The sequence below is a fragment of the Oratosquilla oratoria genome, chromosome 9 (genome assembly GCF_046742065.1).
Source record: "Oratosquilla oratoria isolate Oo_2021 chromosome 9, ASM4674206v1, whole genome shotgun sequence".
NCBI lineage: Eukaryota > Metazoa > Arthropoda > Malacostraca > Stomatopoda > Squillidae > Oratosquilla > Oratosquilla oratoria.
The window spans coordinates 39,259,393-39,282,916 of NC_134785.1; the positions used below are offsets into that span (position 1 = coordinate 39,259,393).

The 23,524-nt window shown below is 36.9% G+C and overlaps 1 protein-coding gene across 13 annotated transcripts in view; it reads right to left on the reverse strand.

The window, feature by feature from the left end:
* The window catches only part of LOC143028316 (endoribonuclease Dicer-like), a 111,863-nt gene that overhangs the window by 64,162 nt on the left and 24,177 nt on the right, over positions 1 to 23,524 (reverse strand). For 8 of the 13 annotated variants that reach the window (XM_076190226.1, XM_076190231.1, XM_076190228.1 and 5 more), the window contains one exon: positions 1,151 to 1,241. In XM_076190226.1, the coding sequence (XP_076046341.1) occupies positions 1,151 to 1,241 (91 nt within the window). The remainder of the gene's footprint in view (positions 1 to 1,150; positions 1,242 to 23,524) is intronic. The other 5 variants (XM_076190227.1, XM_076190236.1, XM_076190235.1 and 2 more) reach the window with 1 other exon arrangement.

Below are 23,524 nucleotides of genomic sequence, written 5' to 3' on the forward strand. Positions count from 1 at the left end.
CAATCTTGCTTATATCCTTCAATCTGTGTGGGGATCATACTATTAATGCATATTCCAGTCTTGGGCATATAAGTGTTTTGATGAGTTTTTTCATCATCTCTTCATCCATATAATGGAATGCTACAGTAGCCCACATGTCTCTCCAACAATCCTGCTAATATGTTTGTCAGGTGAGGTTGTCCCTCCTCTTTTGCTTTTGTAATGTGTTTGCTTCCCACAGAATAGTTGGGTGGCCTTTTGTCGATATTGTCCATTTGTACTTTGCATTTTTTGGTACCGAGTTTCATTTCCCATTCTTGGCTCCATGCAAAAACAGCATCTACATCATCTTGCAATATTCTACTGTCCTCATTTTTCACTCTTCTCATTATTTTTGCATCATCTGCAAATATGTTGATATAGCTTGTTGTTCCTTCCATCTTGTAATTAACATATACAAGAATCATTATTGGTGCAAGAACAGAAACTTTTGGTACTCCATTTGTTACTGCTCTCCAGCTTGATATATTGTCCTCTACTACTGTCCTCATATATCTTTCCTTCAAAAAAGTCTTTAATCCATTCTATTTGTCTGCCTCACAGTCCTCCAACATGTTCCAATTTCCACATAAGTCGACTGTGAGGAACTTTATCAAATGCCTTCTCTAGGTCCAGGGACACACAGTCTGGAGTGAACAATGTTACTGATATTTTCTGGAAGGAATCCTCTTTATTATTTCTAGGCCATTGTTCTAATTTGTCTTGGTAAGCCAGGGTCTCCTTAGTAGCTACTATGTAGTTGCTATGCTGAGTTATCATCATCAGGACATCTGCACTGGTGAGTACTTTGATGTTATATGCTGGATCTGGTTTTGGGAGATCAATTGTGTAAGAGTTGAATAATGCAGTACCCCTTGGGGTACTCCACTCTACAATCTTTTAGTCAGAGAAAATGGTTGTTCTGGGATAACCTGTACTGTGTGCCAGTTAAGATGTTTGTTAGCCATTTCTTGTCATTGTTGTGGATATTTATTATCTTTCTTGTTATTATGAACCTAAGAATATATCAAATGTCTGGTTATATCTATTCCTACCATGAACATTGTTTCTGGTGGTGCTTTCAGCTAAGGGAAGCCTACAAGTGGGTTAGAACAAATTCAAAAGCAATTACTTTAACCTTCACAGCAGGCTGCTCCTCAGCACTGTCCTCACTAGTGGTATAATTTGATTGAGCCATTTTTTCCTGTATTTCATACAGAAGCCTGAAAAAAGAATGGAGATTATTATTCCTTAGTGTGATATCACAGTTTGAATCAACAATGACATCTTGTAAAAATAACTATGCAAAATTTGCAACTCTACTGTTGCTAAATGTTTCATTGGTACAGTATTCCTTAATAAAAATACCTGCAATACTACTGCTATCATTAAAAATTCATCATAAATGAAAGGTATCTGTACACAATTGTACTGCAAGACAGACATTGTGAAGAATCATCTTCACACTGCTCATTTCCAGATATCATCATCACTTTTACCTTCAATTGGAGGTGTAAACCCTTAACTGCTTCAGTACGATGATGCATGTAGGTGTCATGAGGCGTGAGTGAGTACAAGGATGCAAGCATTGGCATCTTGATTATATATAATTTTTTTGTACAGTAGAAGCCCGATTTAACGGATATCAATTTAGCGGAAGCTCAAATTAGCGAACTGCAAATAGCAATAATGAAAATGCTCAACTTAGCGTAAATGGTCCGCTAAGTTGAGCATTTTCCGCAAGCTGGCCAGATGCGCGTTAACGGAAATAGCTCAATTTAGCAGGAACAGTCCGCTAAGTTGAGCATTTTTCGTCAACTGGCCACATGTGTGTCTCAGAGTCCAATGTTACCAGATTGTGGTGGTGGAGTCAAGGAAAAATTTATAATTTAGTTTTTTGGAGGTATATAAATATATAAATATATATATATATATATATATACATATATATATATATATATATATATATATATATACAACAATATATAATTCAGTATATGTATAAAGTATAATTATAGCAGAAATATATTCAAGTAGAAATAGACGGTATAATAGGAAAACAAAATAATGAAACAGTAAGTTGATGGGAAAATTCAAAATCAGTAGGCGAGAGTAATCACCACGAAAAACACTTCTATAACAACAAACTACGTTTTCTGCAACAACACAACAATAATGCTCACTATCCAAAAACTAACTGCCCAGTCCTATTAATCGCTAGAATTATGTACCCTGGTACATCGAACCAAACACGAAGCTAAGACTAATATTCCCCGAAATACACAGACAGCTCATATCATTGTTACACGACACACACACACACACACACACACTTCAACGAATGGACGGCTTAGAAGACGTTCTGAAGAAAAGTGAAGTCTGTGGATCCCAACGCAAAGAGAAGTGCCTAGTGTTTTTGCAGGGTGGGGGGGAAATTGCTCGTGGAGTAGTGGGAACGTAGGGAAAGAGGAAAAGGGGAGGGATTACTGAGGGAAATGGAAGGAAATGAGGAGGGAGTAGACTTTGACCAGCCAGACAAGCGGAAGGTAAACAAAAGACTTAGCGAGGATCAAATGTCTAATAAAAATGTAAAGATTAGAAGTATAGAGAGGAGCAATACAGAAGAAAGTGACGAGAATATGTTCCAGGGATTTAAAGAGGGTGGGGGGGACACAACCCCCCCCCCCCCCGACTGATAAGACTAGAGGAGAGAGTTGATAAGGTGATCGAGGACTTGGAGCGTAAGTTAGGTAACGTAGACTCCATTTTTAAAAGAATTGAAAGGTTGGAACAACTAGAGAAGGCTAACAGAAACTTAACTGAAGAAATAGAGGACCTAAAAAGACAGTTAGGAAATGTAAAGGAGGAGAATGAGAAATTGAAGAAGAATAGTAATGAAAACAGAGAGAAACTAGCTACAGAAGCTAAAAATTGGAGAATAACTCAAGAAGGGAATAAGGTTTCATTCACTGACATAGTCAAACAGCAATTGAAAGAACATAATGAAGACTCAGTTATTAAAGTGATGAGACAGAAGGAGAATATAGTAAGAGAATTAGCTGACAAAAAGAAATGTATAATTATATTAGGAATGGAAGAGAAACATAACCCAGATAGAACTGCAAGAATCAAGGAGGAAAATGAAAGAGTAAGCAGTTTACTAAAATTAGTCCAGGAAGATGAACCAGAAATTATAAAGGAAATTGAGGAAAAATTCAGACTCGGAAAATATAGTACAGATAAGACCAGACCAATTAAGATTAAATTCAGGTCACAAACAACAGCAGAGAAAATTCTATCCAAGACAGGGAAACTAGCAACAAATGATCAATATAAAAAGGTATGGATAAAAAGAGAAATGAATAAGGAGGAAAGAGAGGCAGAAAAGCAGAAAAGAATTGAAGCTAAGGCAAAAAACGAGGAAAGAACGGAGTCAGAGAAAGAGAAATTCTATTGGAGAGTAGTGAACATGAAAATAAAGCAGTTCGACATACTAAAGAAAAACATAAGGGAAACAGAGAATACAATGGAAGTGGCAGAAAACTAAGAGTGTCTTACACAAATATAGATGGATTGATAACAGGATTGAATGAACTGAATGATTATTTGAAAGAAAAAGAACCGGACATAATGGGAATTGTAGAAACAAAATTAAAAGGCCCACTACCACCCAACAGTGTAGGACATGATACATACAATTATTGGATTAGAAACAGAGAGAAAAAACAAGGGGGTGGAGTTATGTTCCTGACTAAGAAGGATATAAACGTGAAAGGTGTCATATATGGAAAGAATACAGTAGAGATGATTATGATAGAAGTGGAAGACCGAGATAAGAAGAGCAGAAAATTTGTGATCAATTATGTGCCTCCGAAAACAGCCTCATGGGAGGAGAGTGAACATAAAAGTATGTTAGAGGACACAAAGATAGCATTAACTAAAATAATGGAAGACGGAGGAAGAATAGTTATGATGGGCGACTTTAATTGCAAAGAAATCTGCTGGGAAGAAATGACAGTAAAGAGTGGTGATGACTCATGGGGAAATGCTCTACTTGAGATGATTACTGACCATTCAATGACACAATGGATACAAGAGAACACTAGGTATAGAAATGAAGAAGAACCATCGAGGCTAGACTTAATAATTACATCTGAACCTAGAATAGTGGACAAGATTGAATATAAAACACCAATAGGTAAAAGTGACCACATATTGATTGAACTGGAACTTAATGAAGAAAAATATATGAAAAGAAATGAACAATATAGAAAAGGAAGAATGATGTATGAAAAAACAAACTTTGATAAAATAAGAGAATTCTTCCAACAAGAAAACTGGGAAGAAATATACAAAGAAGAAACAACAGTGGAAGAGAAATGGAATATTTTGACAAAAATTTACAAAAAAGGAGTGGAAAAGTATGTCCCAAGACAAAAACAAGAAAAAGAATATGTAAAATGCTGGTACAACAAAAGTTGTAGGGAGTTAAAGGACAAAAGAGACAAAGCCTGGAACAGATGGAAAAAAGACAGAAGACCTGAAAAATGGAAAATATATACTGGTTATAGAAATGAATATGTACAAAAGTGCAGAGAGGAAAAAAGAAAATATGAAAAAGATGTTATAGAAAAGTGTAAAGATCAACCAAAACTATTCTACAGATTTGTAAACAATAAACTGAAAAACAAACAAGACTTAGAGAAATTAAGACAAGGAGGAGTTGAATACACTGAGGAAATGGAAATGGCAGAAATTATGAACAAACATTTTAAATCAGTGTTTACAAGGGAAAATATACAACCTGAAGAGATTGAGTGGAAGGAAAAAGTCCCCCCTATGGAAGAAATAGAAGTAACAAAGAATGAAATATTGACACACTTGGGTAATTTTGATGTCAGAAAATCGCATGGGCCAGATGAAATAGCAAACTGGATTCTGAAAGAATGCAGGAATGAACTGGCAGACAAAATACATAGCATAATAAGCAGTTCCTTAAAAGAAGGAAAAGTTCCAGAAGATTGGAAAAAAGCAAATATAGTACCTATATATAAAGGAGGAAATAAAGAAGAACCTACCAACTATAGACCAGTCTCTCTAACAAGTACAATAGCAAAAATATGTGAAAGAATTATCAAAAGTAGATGGGTAAAATACTTGGAAAAAAACAACGTACTAAATCCAAGGCAATTTGGATTCAGACAAGGACGATCATGCGTCACCAATTTAATATGTTTCTATTCAAGGCTAATAGATATAATACAAGAAAGAGATGGATGGGCTGATTGTGCATTTCTAGACCTAAAAAAAGCTTTTGACAAAGTACCACATAAGAAGTTGCTTAAGAAATTAGAATATGAAGGAGGAATACAAGGTAAATTGCTAAATTGGATGGAAGACTTTTTGCAAGAAAGGAAAATGAGAGTAGTGATAAGAGATCAGCACTCAAAATGGAATGAAGTAATAAGCGGTGTCCCGCAGGGAACAGTTCTGGCCCCAATAATGTTTGCTATATATATTAATGATATGGATGAAGGAATTGAAAGCTATATGAGCTTCTTTGCAGATGATGCAAAATTACTGAAAAGAGTGAAAACTGAAGAAGATTGTGAATCACTACAGAGAGATCTAAATAAAGTACAAGAATGGAGTAGGAAGTGGGAGATGGAGTTCAATACAAAAAAGTGTAGTATAATGGAATTTGGAAAAAGCAAAAACAGAATAACAGGATCATATAATTTGGGAGAAGAAGGAATAAAAAAAGTAGAAAATGAGAAGGACCTGGGAGTCATTGTTATGAATAATATGTCACCTGAGAAACATATAAATAAGATTTTTGGAGAAACTTATAATTTAATAAGAACAATCAAAGTAGCATTTACATACCTGGATGAAGAAATGGTGAGGAAAATCCTAATCACCCTGATAAGACCAAGATTGGAATATGCAGCAACGATATGGTCACCAAGTACAAAAAAATGTATAAAAAAACTTGAAAGAATACAAAGAGCAATTACAAAACTGGCACCAACACTCTCAAAACTATCATATGAAGAGAGACTACAAAAACTTAAACTACAGACACTAGAGCAAAGAAGAGAGAGAGGAGATTTGATAGCTATTTACAGAATCATGAAAGGCATAGAAATTACTGATAGAGAGAATCTGATAAAATGGGATGACAGAAATACAAGAGGACACGGAAAGAAAATAAAAAAAGACAGCTATAGAAGAGATTTTAAAAAGAACAGCTTTCCTCACAGAGCAATAGACAGTTGGAACAAGTTAGATGAGAAAGTGGTGTGTGCAAAAACAATACATGAATTTAAAAATAGTTTAGATAAAATGAGATATGAAGACGGGACCCCACGAGCATAGCTCCCCTTCCCGTAAAATACAACTAGGTAAATACAACTAGGTAAATACACACTTTCAACGAACGGACGGCTTGACGAACGCTCTGAAGAAAAGTGCAGTTTGTGGATACCAACGCAAAGAGAAGTGCCTTTTTGTATTTGCAGGGGGGGGGGGAAATTGCTCGTGAGGTAGTGGGAAAGTAAGGAAAGAGGAGAGGGGGAGGGATTGCTGGGGAAATGGAAGGAAATGAGGATGTGGAGGACTTGGCCCAGGCAGACGGGCGTAAGGTCAACATGAAACGACCACCGGACCAGCTCAGTGATGACGAAATGGCAAATAAAAATGTAAAGATTAGAAGTATAGAGAGGAGCAATACAGAAGAAAGTGACGAGAATATGTTCCAGGGATTTAAAGAGGGTGGGGGGGACACAACCCCCCCCCCCGACTGATAAGACTAGAGGAGAGAGTTGATAAGGTGATCGAGGACTTGGAGCGTAAGTTAGGTAACGTAGACTCCATTTTCCAAAGAATTGAAAGGTTGGAACAACTAGAGAAGGCTAACAGAAACTTAACTGAAGAAATAGAGGACCTAAAAAGACAGTTAGGAAATGTAAAGGAGGAGAATGAGAAATTGAAGAAGAATAGTAATGAAAACAGAGAGAAAATAGCTACAGAAGCTAAAAATTGGAGAATAACTCAAGAAGGGAATAAGGTTTCATTCACTGACATAGTCAAACAGCAATTGAAAGAACATAATGAAGACTCAGTTATTAAAGTGATGAGACAGAAGGAGAATATAGTAAGAGAATTAGCTGACAAAAAGAAATGTATAATTATATTAGGAACGGAAGAGAAACATAACCCAGATAGAACCGCAAGAATCAAGGAGGAAAATGAAAGAGTAAGCAGTTTATTAAAATTAGTCCAGGAAGATGAACCAGAAATTATAAAGGAAATTGAGGAAAAATTCAGACTCGGAAAATATAGTACAGATAAGACCAGACCAATTAAGATTAAATTCAGGTCACAAACAACAGCAGAGAAAATTCTATCCAAGACAGGGAAACTAGCAACAAATGATCAATATAAAAAGGTATGGATAAAAAGAGAAATGAATAAGGAGGAAAGAGAGGCAGAAAAGCAGAAAAGAATTGAAGCTAAGAAAAAAAAAACGAGGAAAGAACGGAGTCAGAGAAAGAGAGATTCTATTGGAGAGTAGTGAACATGAAAATAAAGCAGTTCGACATACTAAAGAAAAACATAAGGGAAACAGAGAATACAATGGAAGTGGCAGAAAACTAAGAGTGTCTTACACAAATATAGATGGATTGATAACAGGATTGAATGAACTGAATGATTATTTGAAAGAAAAAGAACCGGACATAATGGGAATTGTAGAAACAAAATTAAAAGGCCCACTACCACCCAACAGTGTAGGACATGATACATACAATTATTGGATTAGAAACAGAGAGAAAAAACAAGGGGGTGGAGTTATGTTCCTGACTAAGAAGGATATAAACGTGAAAGGTGTCATATATGGAAAGAATACAGTAGAGATGATTATGATAGAAGTGGAAGACCGAGATAAGAAGAGCAGAAAATTTGTGATCAATTATGTGCCTCCGAAAACAGCCTCATGGGAGGAGAGTGAACATAAAAGTATGTTAGAGGACACAAAGATAGCATTAACTAAAATAATGGAAGACGGAGGAAGAATAGTTATGATGGGCGACTTTAATTGCAAAGAAATCTGCTGGGAAGAAATGACAGTAAAGAGTGGTGATGACTCATGGGGAAATGCTCTACTTGAGATGATTACTGACCATTCAATGACACAATGGATACAAGAGAACACTAGGTATAGAAATGAAGAAGAACCATCGAGGCTAGACTTAATAATTACATCTGAACCTAGAATAGTAGACAAGATTGAATATAAAACACCAATAGGTAAAAGTGACCACATATTGATTGAACTGGAACTTAATGAAGAAAAATATATGAAAAGAAATGAACAATATAGAAAAGGAAGAATGATGTATGAAAAAACAAACTTTGATCAAATAAGAGAATTCTTCCAACAAGAAAACTGGGAAGAAATATACAAAGAAGAAACATCAGTGGAAGAGAAATGGAATATTTTGACAAAAATTTACAAAAAAGGAGTGGAAAAGTATGTCCCAAGACAAAAACAAGAAAAAGAATATGTAAAATGCTGGTACAACAAAAGTTGTAGGGAGTTAAAGGACAAAAGAGACAAAGCCTGGAACAGATGGAAAAAAGACAGAAGACCTGAAAAATGGAAAATATATACTGGTTATAGAAATGAATATGTACAAAAGTGCAGAGAGGAAAAAAGAAAATATGAAAAAGATGTTATAGAAAAGTGTAAAGATCAACCAAAACTATTCTACAGATTTGTAAACAATAAACTGAAAAACAAACAAGACTTAGAGAAATTAAGACAAGGAGGAGTTGAATACACTGAGGAAATGGAAATGGCAGAAATTATGAACAAACATTTTAAATCAGTGTTTACAAGGGAAAATATACAACCTGAAGAGATTGAGTGGAAGGAAAAAGTCCCCCCTATGGAAGAAATAGAAGTAACAAAGAATGAAATATTGACACACTTGGGTAATTTTGATGTCAGAAAATCGCATGGGCCAGATGAAATAGCAAACTGGATTCTGAAAGAATGCAGGAATGAACTGGCAGACAAAATACATAGCATAATAAGCAGTTCCTTAAAAGAAGGAAAAGTTCCAGAAGATTGGAAAAAAGCAAATATAGTACCTATATATAAAGGAGGAAATAAAGAAGAACCTACCAACTATAGACCAGTCTCTCTAACAAGTACAATAGCAAAAATATGTGAAAGAATTATCAAAAGTAGATGGGTAAAATACTTGGAAAAAAACAACGTACTAAATCCAAGGCAATTTGGATTCAGACAAGGACGATCATGCGTCACCAATTTAATATGTTTCTATTCAAGGCTAATAGATATAATACAAGAAAGAGATGGATGGGCTGATTGTGCATTTCTAGACCTAAAAAAAGCTTTTGACAAAGTACCACATAAGAAGTTGCTTAAGAAATTAGAATATGAAGGAGGAATACAAGGTAAATTGCTAAATTGGATGGAAGACTTTTTGCAAGAAAGAAAAATGAGAGTAGTGATAAGAGATCAGCACTCAAAATGGAATGAAGTAATAAGCGGTGTCCCGCAGGGAACAGTTCTGGCCCCAATAATGTTTGCTATATATATTAATGATATGGATGAAGGAATTGAAAGCTATATGAGCTTCTTTGCAGATGATGCAAAATTACTGAAAAGAGTGAAAACTGAAGAAGATTGTGAATCACTACAGAGAGATCTAAATAAAGTACAAGAATGGAGTAGGAAGTGGGAGATGGAGTTCAATACAAAAAAGTGTAGTATAATGGAATTTGGAAAAAGCAAAAACAGAATAACAGGATCATATAATTTGGGAGAAGAAGGAATAAAAAAAGTAGAAAATGAGAAGGACCTGGGAGTCATTGTTATGAATAATATGTCACCTGAGAAACATATAAATAAGATTTTTGGAGAAACTTATAATTTAATAAGAACAATCAAAGTGGCATTTACATACCTGGATGAAGAAATGGTGAGGAAAATCCTAATCACCCTGATAAGACCAAGATTGGAATATGCAGCAACGATATGGTCACCAAGTACAAAAAAATGTATAAAAAAACTTGAAAGAATACAAAGAGCAATTACAAAACTGGCACCAACACTCTCAAAACTATCATATGAAGAGAGACTACAAAAACTTAAACTACAGACACTAGAGCAAAGAAGAGAGAGAGGAGATTTGATAGCTATTTACAGAATCATGAAAGGCATAGAAATTACTGATAGAGAGAATCTGATAAAATGGGATGACAGAAATACAAGAGGACACGGAAAGAAAATAAAAAAAGACAGCTATAGAAGAGATTTTAAAAAGAACAGCTTTCCTCACAGAGCAATAGACAGTTGGAACAAGTTAGCTGAGAAAGTGGTGTGTGCAAAAACAATACATGAATTTAAAAATAGTTTAGATAAAATGAGATATGAAGACGGGACCCCACGAGCATAGCTCCCCTTCCCGTAAAATACAACTAGGTACAACTAGGTAAATACACTTTCAACGAACGGACGGCTTGAAGAACGCTCTGAAGAAAAGTGCAGATTGTGGATACCAACGCAAAGAGAAGTGCCTTTTTGTATTTGCAGGGGGGGGGAAATTGCTCGTGAGGTAGTGGGAAAGTAAGGAAAGAGGAGAGGGGGAGGGATTGCTGGGGAAATGGAAGGAAATGAGGATGTGGAGGACTTGGCCCAGGCAGACGGGCGTAAGGTCAACATGAAACGACCACCGGACCAGCTCAGTGATGACGAAATGGCAAATAAAAATGTAAAGATTAGAAGTATAGAGAGGAGCAATACAGAAGAAAGTGACGAGAATATGTTCCAGGGATTTAAAGAGGGTGGGGGGGACACAACCCCCCCCCCCCCCGACTGATAAGACTAGAGGAGAGAGTTGATAAGGTGATCGAGGACTTGGAGCGTAAGTTAGGTAACGTAGACTCCATTTTCCAAAGAATTGAAAGGTTGGAACAACTAGAGAAGGCTAACAGAAACTTAACTGAAGAAATAGAGGACCTAAAAAGACAGTTAGGAAATGTAAAGGAGGAGAATGAGAAATTGAAGAAGAATAGTAATGAAAACAGAGAGAAAATAGCTACAGAAGCTAAAAATTGGAGAATAACTCAAGAAGGGAATAAGGTTTCATTCACTGACATAGTCAAACAGCAATTGAAAGAACATAATGAAGACTCAGTTATTAAAGTGATGAGACAGAAGGAGAATATAGTAAGAGAATTAGCTGACAAAAAGAAATGTATAATTATATTAGGAACGGAAGAGAAACATAACCCAGATAGAACCGCAAGAATCAAGGAGGAAAATGAAAGAGTAAGCAGTTTATTAAAATTAGTCCAGGAAGATGAACCAGAAATTATAAAGGAAATTGAGGAAAAATTCAGACTCGGAAAATATAGTACAGATAAGACCAGACCAATTAAGATTAAATTCAGGTCACAAACAACAGCAGAGAAAATTCTATCCAAGACAGGGAAACTAGCAACAAATGATCAATATAAAAAGGTATGGATAAAAAGAGAAATGAATAAGGAGGAAAGAGAGGCAGAAAAGCAGAAAAGAATTGAAGCTAAGGCAAAAAAACGAGGAAAGAACGGAGTCAGAGAAAGAGAGATTCTATTGGAGAGTAGTGAACATGAAAATAAAGCAGTTCGACATACTAAAGAAAAACATAAGGGAAACAGAGAATACAATGGAAGTGGCAGAAAACTAAGAGTGTCTTACACAAATATAGATGGATTGATAACAGGATTGAATGAACTGAATGATTATTTGAAAGAAAAAGAACCGGACATAATGGGAATTGTAGAAACAAAATTAAAAGGCCCACTACCACCCAACAGTGTAGGACATGATACATACAATTATTGGATTAGAAACAGAGAGAAAAAACAAGGGGGTGGAGTTATGTTCCTGACTAAGAAGGATATAAACGTGAAAGGTGTCATATATGGAAAGAATACAGTAGAGATGATTATGATAGAAGTGGAAGACCGAGATAAGAAGAGCAGAAAATTTGTGATCAATTATGTGCCTCCGAAAACAGCCTCATGGGAGGAGAGTGAACATAAAAGTATGTTAGAGGACACAAAGATAGCATTAACTAAAATAATGGAAGACGGAGGAAGAATAGTTATGATGGGCGACTTTAATTGCAAAGAAATCTGCTGGGAAGAAATGACAGTAAAGAGTGGTGATGACTCATGGGGAAATGCTCTACTTGAGATGATTACTGACCATTCAATGACACAATGGATACAAGAGAACACTAGGTATAGAAATGAAGAAGAACCATCGAGGCTAGACTTAATAATTACATCTGAACCTAGAATAGTAGACAAGATTGAATATAAAACACCAATAGGTAAAAGTGACCACATATTGATTGAACTGGAACTTAATGAAGAAAAATATATGAAAAGAAATGAACAATATAGAAAAGGAAGAATGATGTATGAAAAAACAAACTTTGATCAAATAAGAGAATTCTTCCAACAAGAAAACTGGGAAGAAATATACAAAGAAGAAACATCAGTGGAAGAGAAATGGAATATTTTGACAAAAATTTACAAAAAAGGAGTGGAAAAGTATGTCCCAAGACAAAAACAAGAAAAAGAATATGTAAAATGCTGGTACAACAAAAGTTGTAGGGAGTTAAAGGACAAAAGAGACAAAGCCTGGAACAGATGGAAAAAAGACAGAAGACCTGAAAAATGGAAAATATATACTGGTTATAGAAATGAATATGTACAAAAGTGCAGAGAGGAAAAAAGAAAATATGAAAAAGATGTTATAGAAAAGTGTAAAGATCAACCAAAACTATTCTACAGATTTGTAAACAATAAACTGAAAAACAAACAAGACTTAGAGAAATTAAGACAAGGAGGAGTTGAATACACTGAGGAAATGGAAATGGCAGAAATTATGAACAAACATTTTAAATCAGTGTTTACAAGGGAAAATATACAACCTGAAGAGATTGAGTGGAAGGAAAAAGTCCCCCCTATGGAAGAAATAGAAGTAACAAAGAATGAAATATTGACACACTTGGGTAATTTTGATGTCAGAAAATCGCATGGGCCAGATGAAATAGCAAACTGGATTCTGAAAGAATGCAGGAATGAACTGGCAGACAAAATACATAGCATAATAAGCAGTTCCTTAAAAGAAGGAAAAGTTCCAGAAGATTGGAAAAAAGCAAATATAGTACCTATATATAAAGGAGGAAATAAAGAAGAACCTACCAACTATAGACCAGTCTCTCTAACAAGTACAATAGCAAAAATATGTGAAAGAATTATCAAAAGTAGATGGGTAAAATACTTGGAAAAAAACAACGTACTAAATCCAAGGCAATTTGGATTCAGACAAGGACGATCATGCGTCACCAATTTAATATGTTTCTATTCAAGGCTAATAGATATAATACAAGAAAGAGATGGATGGGCTGATTGTGCATTTCTAGACCTAAAAAAAGCTTTTGACAAAGTACCACATAAGAAGTTGCTTAAGAAATTAGAATATGAAGGAGGAATACAAGGTAAATTGCTAAATTGGATGGAAGACTTTTTGCAAGAAAGAAAAATGAGAGTAGTGATAAGAGATCAGCACTCAAAATGGAATGAAGTAATAAGCGGTGTCCCGCAGGGAACAGTTCTGGCCCCAATAATGTTTGCTATATATATTAATGATATGGATGAAGGAATTGAAAGCTATATGAGCTTCTTTGCAGATGATGCAAAATTACTGAAAAGAGTGAAAACTGAAGAAGATTGTGAATCACTACAGAGAGATCTAAATAAAGTACAAGAATGGAGTAGGAAGTGGGAGATGGAGTTCAATACAAAAAAGTGTAGTATAATGGAATTTGGAAAAAGCAAAAACAGAATAACAGGATCATATAATTTGGGAGAAGAAGGAATAAAAAAAGTAGAAAATGAGAAGGACCTGGGAGTCATTGTTATGAATAATATGTCACCTGAGAAACATATAAATAAGATTTTTGGAGAAACTTATAATTTAATAAGAACAATCAAAGTGGCATTTACATACCTGGATGAAGAAATGGTGAGGAAAATCCTAATCACCCTGATAAGACCAAGATTGGAATATGCAGCAACGATATGGTCACCAAGTACAAAAAAATGTATAAAAAAACTTGAAAGAATACAAAGAGCAATTACAAAACTGGCACCAACACTCTCAAAACTATCATATGAAGAGAGACTACAAAAACTTAAACTACAGACACTAGAGCAAAGAAGAGAGAGAGGAGATTTGATAGCTATTTACAGAATCATGAAAGGCATAGAAATTACTGATAGAGAGAATCTGATAAAATGGGATGACAGAAATACAAGAGGACACGGAAAGAAAATAAAAAAAGACAGCTATAGAAGAGATTTTAAAAAGAACAGCTTTCCTCACAGAGCAATAGACAGTTGGAACAAGTTAGATGAGAAAGTGGTGTGTGCAAAATCAATACATGAATTTAAAAATAGTTTAGATAAAATGAGATATGAAGACGGGACCCCACGAGCATAGCTCCCCTTCCCGTAAAATACAACTAGGTAAATACAACTAGGTAAATACACACTTTCAACGAACGGACGGCTTGAAGAACGCTCTGAAGAAAAGTGCAGATTGTGGATACCAACGCAAAGAGAAGTGCCTTTTTGTATTTGCAGGGGGGGGGGGAAATTGCTCGTGAGGTAGTGGGAAAGTAAGGAAAGAGGAGAGGGGGAGGGATTGCTGGGGAAATGGAAGGTAATGAGGAGGTGGAGGAAATGGCCCTGACGGGCCGCCGGGTAGACAAAAGACCCCAAGACGAGTTGGATGATAACATGTCTAATAGGAATGTGAAGATTAGAGGTATAGATAGGAGCAATATAGCAGAAAGTGATGAGAATATTTTCAAGGGATTTAAAGAGAGTGGGGGGGACACAAACCCCCCCCGACTGACAAGACTAGAGAAGAAGGTTGATAAGGTGATCGAGGACTTGGAGAGTAGGTTAGGTCATATGAACACCATTTTAAAAAGGGTTGAAAGACTGGAAGAACTGGAAAAGGCGAATAAAAACTTAACTGATGAAATAGAAGAACTAAAAAGACAGTTAAGAGAGGTAAAGGGGGAGAATGAGGAATTGAAGAAGAATAGTAAAGAAAACAGAGAAACAATAGCTAAAGAAAGTAAAAATTGGAAGCAAACCCAAGAAGGAAATAAGATTTCATTCACTGACATAGTCAAACAGCAATTGAAAGAACATACTGGAGCTGCAACGTCTACGTCGTGGGACCACCCCCCAACCCCAAGAGTTGGGGGCCAAACAGCAGCATTTACCCCTGGCCATCAGCTCTACGCAGATGGCACCGATCCCCAAGGAGGAGCTACGCCTACCTGGGGGAGTACCACAATCCTTTTTTTCCAACACACAATGTTACGTTTTTTCTGCACTGAGGGGTCATTTTCCGGCGATCACCCCTCTTCTTCTACTTTTAGCCGGAGATGTAGAGAGCAATCCTGGGCCCACCACAAAATACACATGCCCAACATGCTCTAAACCCATTACTTCGAGCAAACAGACAAAGGGCTCAGTTCAGTGCAATATGTGCAAAAACTGGGCCCACCTCACTTGTACAACACTTGCTGACACAAACCAATACACAAACACTTGGACATGTTCTACCTGCCCTCCAGTAACCCCAATCCCACCTCCCCAACCACAGCCAACACCCTTACCCACTCCCAATTTCCCCTTGCCCTTACCCCCGATTAGTACTCCCCTTCCTTTGTCCCCGATCTCTCCTTTCCCCCTCTCTGACCCAGATCCTACACCTTCCCCACTACCACCCCAACCTCAACCCCAAACGGCAACATACAACACATACAAAACACACAACATCAACATATTACAACACAACATTGACGGTATTAACACTAAAAAACATGAACTTGAACACTTTCTTAAACAACACAACATACACATTGCAATTCTACAAGAAACAAAATTAAGACACTCACACAAAACACCATCATTTCATAATTACACCACCATCAGACAAGACCGGACTGACGGCAATGGCGGTGGACTCGTCACCCTGATCCACCATTCCATCTGTTTTGTGGACACAAGTGCCACAACCAAAATTCTCCTCCCTACCACAGATAACACAACAGAAACCCAATCCATTCGTATCCGCACAGGCAACAATTCAACACTAACAATAGTTAACATGTACATTCCCCCCCAATCATCCCCCACAGTTCCAAACACCTTCAGACCTCAGCTCAGCCAACTAACCTCAATCCCCAACCTGATCATGGGTGGTGACTTCAACGCCAAGTCGTCTGCCTGGTTTGTCGACAACCCCGACACAGACAGAGGGCTTGATATACAGACTCAACTCGACTCATTGACTATCATGAACAACACGCATAATCATACACATATCCCATACCAAGCCCTCTACACTCCCTCCTCTCCTGATATCACCTTTTGCTCCCCCTGCCTAACCCCAACAACATCATGGAGAGTGGTCGGAGCCCTTGGTTCTGACCACCTTCCAATCATCATCACCACCAAAACAAGATGCACCCCAGCTGGCCACAGACACACTTACACCAATTACAAGAGAGCTAACTGGGAAGCCTTTAATGAAGAGACAGAACAACATTTTGAAACACTTAACAGTACACCAATCACAAACATAAACAATGCTGTGCACGCTTTTAATACAATCATACAAAACGCAGACAAGAGATACATCCCTAGAGGCAACAGAAAATCACACAACCCCAACTTCACACCAGAAATCCAAGGCCTCATCAGACAACGTGACACACTTAAACACGATACCCCCACACCTATCCCTCAAAACATAGCAGACCAAATACAAACACTAAACACTGTGATTGCCAATAAAATACATGAACAAAAAACACAAAATTGGCAAAACTTTATCAATACACTTGATCACAAAACAAACACCAGCAAATTGTACAAAACACTCAACAGCATCACACTATCCAACACTAACACTACACGCTCTCACGCAGCAATAATCACAACAACAGATAATCTACCCTCAAACAGACAACAAGCAAACGCACTCATACGTCATTTTGCACAGACGAGCCATCTTACATCTCACCCTGACGACCGACGCACCATTCGACGTAAGAAAGACTTCCCCACAGACTCAGACTATACACCCTTCATAGACAGTCAGACAAAACTCATAATGCATAGTCTCAAGCACTCATCTGCCTGTGGCCCTGATAACATAAGCAACATACACCTAAAACACATTGGACCACAAGGTATACACGCACTCACAAACATTGCAAACTACAGCTATTCACACAACACTATACCCGACATCTGGAAGCATGGTAAAATAATCACCATCCCAAAACCGAACAAAGACCCAACAATCCCATCATCGCACCGCCCAATCACACTTCTCTGCACCCCCTCTAAAGTCATTGAACGCCTAATACTTAAACTTGTCACACCATATATTCCCCTTGCTGACTCACAACACGGTTTTAGGCCACTACACTCCACAAACACTCTTCTGACAAACCTCACACAAAGAATTTTTGATGGCATCAATTCAGATAGGCCCCACCACAGAACACTTCTTATAACATTGGACATTAGTAAAGCTTTTGATGCTATCCCCCGCCACAACCTAACAAATAAAATATATAACACAGACATGCACAATAACACCAAAAGATGGCTGGCCAATTATCTGGCAGGCAGGAATGCTCATGTGTCATATAATGGCCAATCATCGCACATCAGAAACATTAAGAACGGAGTACCGCAGGGCTCAGTTCTATCCCCCACATTATTTAATCTATACATGCATGACTTACCCACGCCAGACACCTCAGAAATACAAATCTCTTCTTACGCAGACGACATAACAATCACATGCACACATCGTAACACAGACAAAGCTGCAGAAATAATCCAGCCTTACCTTGACACACTCAACACATGGTTCATCACAAACAGACTCAAAATAGCTCCAACCAAATCTACAGCAACACTTCTCACCAACTGGACAAAAGAACACAAATACATACCTCATCTCTACATCAACAACACTCTAATACCACACACAAACACACCGAAAATTCTTGGTGTAACATACGATACATCCATGTCTTTCAAACAACACCTCACAAACATAAAAAACAAATGCACACCTAGACTTAACGCACTTAAGTCAATCACTGGAACAACATTTGGACAAAACAAAGAAACTAATATAACAATATACAAACAATGTATACGCTCAGTGATGAATTATGCGAGTCCTGCATGGGCTCCTAATCTCAGTGAGACACACCACAACACCCTTCAAATCATACAAAACAAAGCCCTAAAAACAATTACAGGCTGCACAAATACATCACCTACAGACCATTTACACCATGAAACAAAAGTCCTCAAAGTCAAGGAACACCTCGACATGAGAGGCACACAAACACTTGCTGCAGCCACCACAAACACATCACACCCGTTACACTACATAGCAGAACACCCACACACACCAAGAAACATTAAAACTACACCCAAAGACCTTTATTACACAAAGATACTCTCTTCTCTTCCTCCACAACCACCAAATACCAGCCTCCGGAAACATATTCATAATCATATCACTCACCGCTCCATTAACACACTGAAAGACAACACACTGCTGCATGCCAGACCCCCTGATATCCACCCTTCTGAATCCTCTCTCCCACGTAAGGACAGAGTCCACTTGGCCAGACTGCGATGCGGTCACCACCCAGCACTTCTAAGCTACCAGAGGAGGCTGGACGACCGTGTTGTGAACAGCTGCCCAGGATGTAACACTTCACCCCATACCATACAACACATAATGGAAGACTGCATTATACACAATCATGCACGCAAACAACACAACATACACTCTATAAAGGATTTGTGGGAAAACCCAGTCTCGGCTGTGGCCTTCCTTGGGGAGACGGGACTGCTCGGACAGACAGTCTAGGGAACGACAACAACAACAACATACTGAAGACTCAGTTATTAAAGTGATGAGACAAAAGGAGAATATAGTAAGGGATTTAGCAGACAAGAAGAAATGTATAATTATATTAGGAATGGAAGAGAAACACAACACAGATAGAACCACAAGAATCAAAGAGGAAAATGAAAAAGTAAGCCAATTACTAGAATCAGTTCAGGAAGATGAACCAGGAATTATGAAACAAATCGAAGAGAAATTTAGACTCGGAAAGTATAGCACAGACAAGACCAGACCAATTAAGATTAAATTCAAGTCACAAACAACGGCAGAGAATATCTTATCCAAAACAGGGAAACTAGCAACAAGTGAACAACACAAAAAGATATGGATAAAAAGAGAAATGAATAAAGAGGAAAGAGAGGAAGAAAAGCAGAAAAGACTGGAAGCTAAGACAAAAAACGAGAACAGAACGGAGTCAGAGAAAGAGAGATTCTATTGGAGAGTAGTGATCATGAAACTAAGGAAGTTCGACATACAAAAGAAAAACATAAGGGAAACAGAGAACACAATGGAAGTGGCAGAAAACTAAGAGTGTCTTACACAAATATAGATGGATTAATAACAGGATTGAATGAGCTGAATGATTATTTGAAAGAAAAAGAACCGGACATAATGGGAATTGTAGAAACAAAATTAAAAGGCCCACTACCACCCAACAGTGTAGGACATGATGCATACAATTATTGGATTAGAAACAGAGAGAAAAAGCAAGGGGGTGGAGTTATGTTCCTGACTAAGAAGGATATAAACGTGAAAGGTGTCATATATGGAAAGAATACAGTAGAGATGATTATGATAGAAGTGGAAGACAGAGATAAGAAGAGCAGAAAATTTGTGATCAATTATGTGCCTCCGAAAACAGCCTCATGGGAGGAGAGTGAATATAAAAGTATGTTAGAGGACACAAAGATAGCATTAACTAAAATAATGGAAGACGGAGGAAGAGTAGTTATGATGGGCGACTTTAATTGCAAAGAAATCTGCTGGGAAGAAATGACAGTAAAGAGTGGTGATGACTCATGGGGAAATACTCTACTTGAGATGATTACTGACCATTCAATGACACAATGGATACAAGAGAACACTAGGTATAGAAATGAAGAAGAACCATCGAGGCTAGACTTAATAATTACATCTGAACCTAGAATAGTGGACAAGATTGAATATAAAACACCAATAGGTAAAAGTGACCACATATTGATTGAACTGGAACTTAATGAAGAAAAATATATGAAAAGAAATGAACAATATAGAAAAGGAAGAATGATGTATGAAAAAACAAACTTTGATCAAATAAGAGAATTCTTCCAACAAGAAAACTGGGAAGAAATATACAAAGAAGAAACATCAGTGGAAGAGAAATGGAATATTTTGACAAAAATTTACAAAAAAGGAGTGGAAAAGTATGTCCCAAGACAAAAACAAGAAAAAGAATATGTAAAATGCTGGTACAACAAAAGTTGTAGGGAGTTAAAAGACAAAAGAGACAAAGCCTGGACCAGATGGAAAAAAGACAGAAGACCTGAAAAATGGAAAATATATACTGGTTATAGAAATGAATATGTACAAAAGTGCAGAGAGAAAAAAAGAAAATATGAAAAAGATGTTATAGAAAAGTGTAAAGATCAACCAAAACTATTCTACAGATTTGTAAACAATAAACTGAAAAACAAACAAGACTTGGAGAAATTGAGACAAGGAGGAGTTGAATACACTGAGGAAATGGAAATGGCAGAAATTATGAACAAACATTTTAAATCAGTGTTTACAAGGGAAAATATACAACCTGAAGAGATTGAGTGGAAAGAAAAAGTCCCCCCTATGGAAGAAATAGAAGTAACAAAGAATGAAATATTGACACACTTGGGTAATTTTGATGTCAGAAAATCGCATGGGCCAGATGAAATAGCAAACTGGATTCTGAAAGAATGCAGGAATGAACTGGCAGACAAAATACATAGCATAATAAGCAGTTCCTTAAAAGAAGGAAAAGTTCCAGAAGATTGGAAAAAAGCAAATATAGTACCTATATATAAAGGAGGAAATAAAGAAGAACCTACCAATTATAGACCAGTCTCTCTAACAAGTACAATAGCAAAAATTTGTGAAAGAATTATCAAAAGTAGATGGGTAAAATACTTGGAAAAAAACAACGTACTAAATCCAAGGCAATTTGGATTCAGACAAGGACGGTCATGCGTCACCAATTTAATATGTTTCTATTCAAGGCTAATAGATATAATACAAGAAAGAGATGGATGGGCTGATTGTGCATTTCTAGACCTAAAAAAAGCTTTTGACAAAGTACCACATAAGAAGTTGCTTAAGAAATTAGAATATGAAGGAGGGATACAAGGTAAATTGCTAAATTGGATGGAAGACTTTTTGCAAGAAAGAAAAATGAGAGTAGTGATAAGAGATCAGCACTCAAAATGGAATGAAGTAATAAGCGGTGTCCCGCAGGGAACAGTTCTGGCCCCAATAATGTTTGCTATATATATTAATGATATGGATGAAGGAATTGAAAGCTATATGAGCTTCTTTGCAGATGATGCAAAACTACTGAAAAGAGTGAAAACTGAAGAAGATTGTGAATCACTACAGAGGGATCTAAATAAAGTACAAGAATGGAGTAGGAAGTGGGAGATGGAGTTCAATACAAAAAAGTGTAGTATAATGGAATTTGGAAAAAGCAAAAACAGAATAGCAGGATCATATAATTTGGGAGAAGAAGGAATAAAAAAAGTAGAAAATGAGAAGGACCTGGGAGTCATTGTTATGAATAGTATGTCACCTGAGAAACATATAAATAAGATTTTTGGAGAAACTTATAATTTAATAAGAACAATCAAAGTGGCATTTACATACCTGGATGAAGAAATGGTGAGGAAAATCCTAATCACCCTGATAAGACCAAGATTGGAATATGCAGCAACGATATGGTCACCAAGTACAAAAAAATGTATAAAAAAACTTGAAAGAATACAAAGAGCAATTACAAAACTGGCACCAACACTCTCAAAACTATCATATGAAGAGAGACTACAAAAACTTAAACTACAGACACTAGAGCAAAGAAGAGAGAGAGGAGATTTGATAGCTATTTACAGAATCATGAAAGGCATAGAAATTACTGATAGAGAGAACCTGATAAAATGGGATGACAGAAATACAAGAGGACACGGAAAGAAAATAAAAAAAGACAGCTATAGAAGAGATTTTAAAAAGAACAGCTTTCCTCACAGAGCAATAGACAGTTGGAACAAGTTAGATGAGAAAGTGGTGTGTGCAAAAACAATACATGAATTTAAAAATAGTTTAGATAAAATGAGATATGAAGACGGGACCCCACGAGCATAGCTCCCCTTCCCGTAAAATACAACTAGGTAAATACAACTAGGTAAATACACACACTTCAGCGAATGGACGGCTTGGATGACGCTCTGAAGAAAACTGAAGTCTGTGGATCCCAACGCAAAGAGAAGTGCCTAGTGTTTTTACAGGGTGGGGGGGGGAAATTGCTCGTGGAGTAGTGGGAAAGTAGGGAAAGAGGAAAAGGGGAGGGATTACTGAGGGAAATGGAAGGAAATGAGGAGGGAGTAGACTTGGCCCAGCCAGACAAGCGAAAGGTAAACAAAAGACTGAGCGATGATGAAATGTCTAATAAAAATGTAAAGATTAGAAGTATAGAGAGGAGCAATACAGTAGAAAGTGACGAGAATATGTTCCAGGGATTTAAAGAGGGTGGGGGGGACACAACCCCCCCCCCCCCGACTGATAAGACTAGAGGAGAGAGTTGATAAGGTGATCGAGGACTTGGAACGTAGGTTAGGTAATGTTGACTCCATTTTCCAGAGAATTGAAAGGTTGGAACAACTAGAGAAGGCAAACAGAAACTTAACTGATGAAATAGAGGACCTAAAAAGACAGTTAAGAAATGTAAAGGAGGAGAATGAGAAATTGAAGAAGAATAGTAATGAAAACAGAGAGACAATAGCTAAAGAAGCTAAAAATTGGAGAACAACCCAAGAAGGGAATAAGGTTTCATTCACTGACATAGTCAAACAGCAATTGAAAGAACATAATGAAGACTCAGTTATTAAAGTGATGAGACAGAAGGAGAATATAGTAAGAGAATTAGCTGACAAAAAGAAATGTATAATTATATTAGGAATGGAAGAGAAACATAACCCAGATAGAACCGCAAGAATCAAGGAGGAAAATGAAAGAGTAAGCAGTTTATTAAAATTAGTCCAGGAAGATGAACCAGAAATTATAAAGGAAATTGAGGAAAAATTCAGACTCGGAAAATATAGTACAGATAAGACCAGACCAATTAAGATTAAATTCAGGTCACAAACAATGGCAGAGAAAATTCTA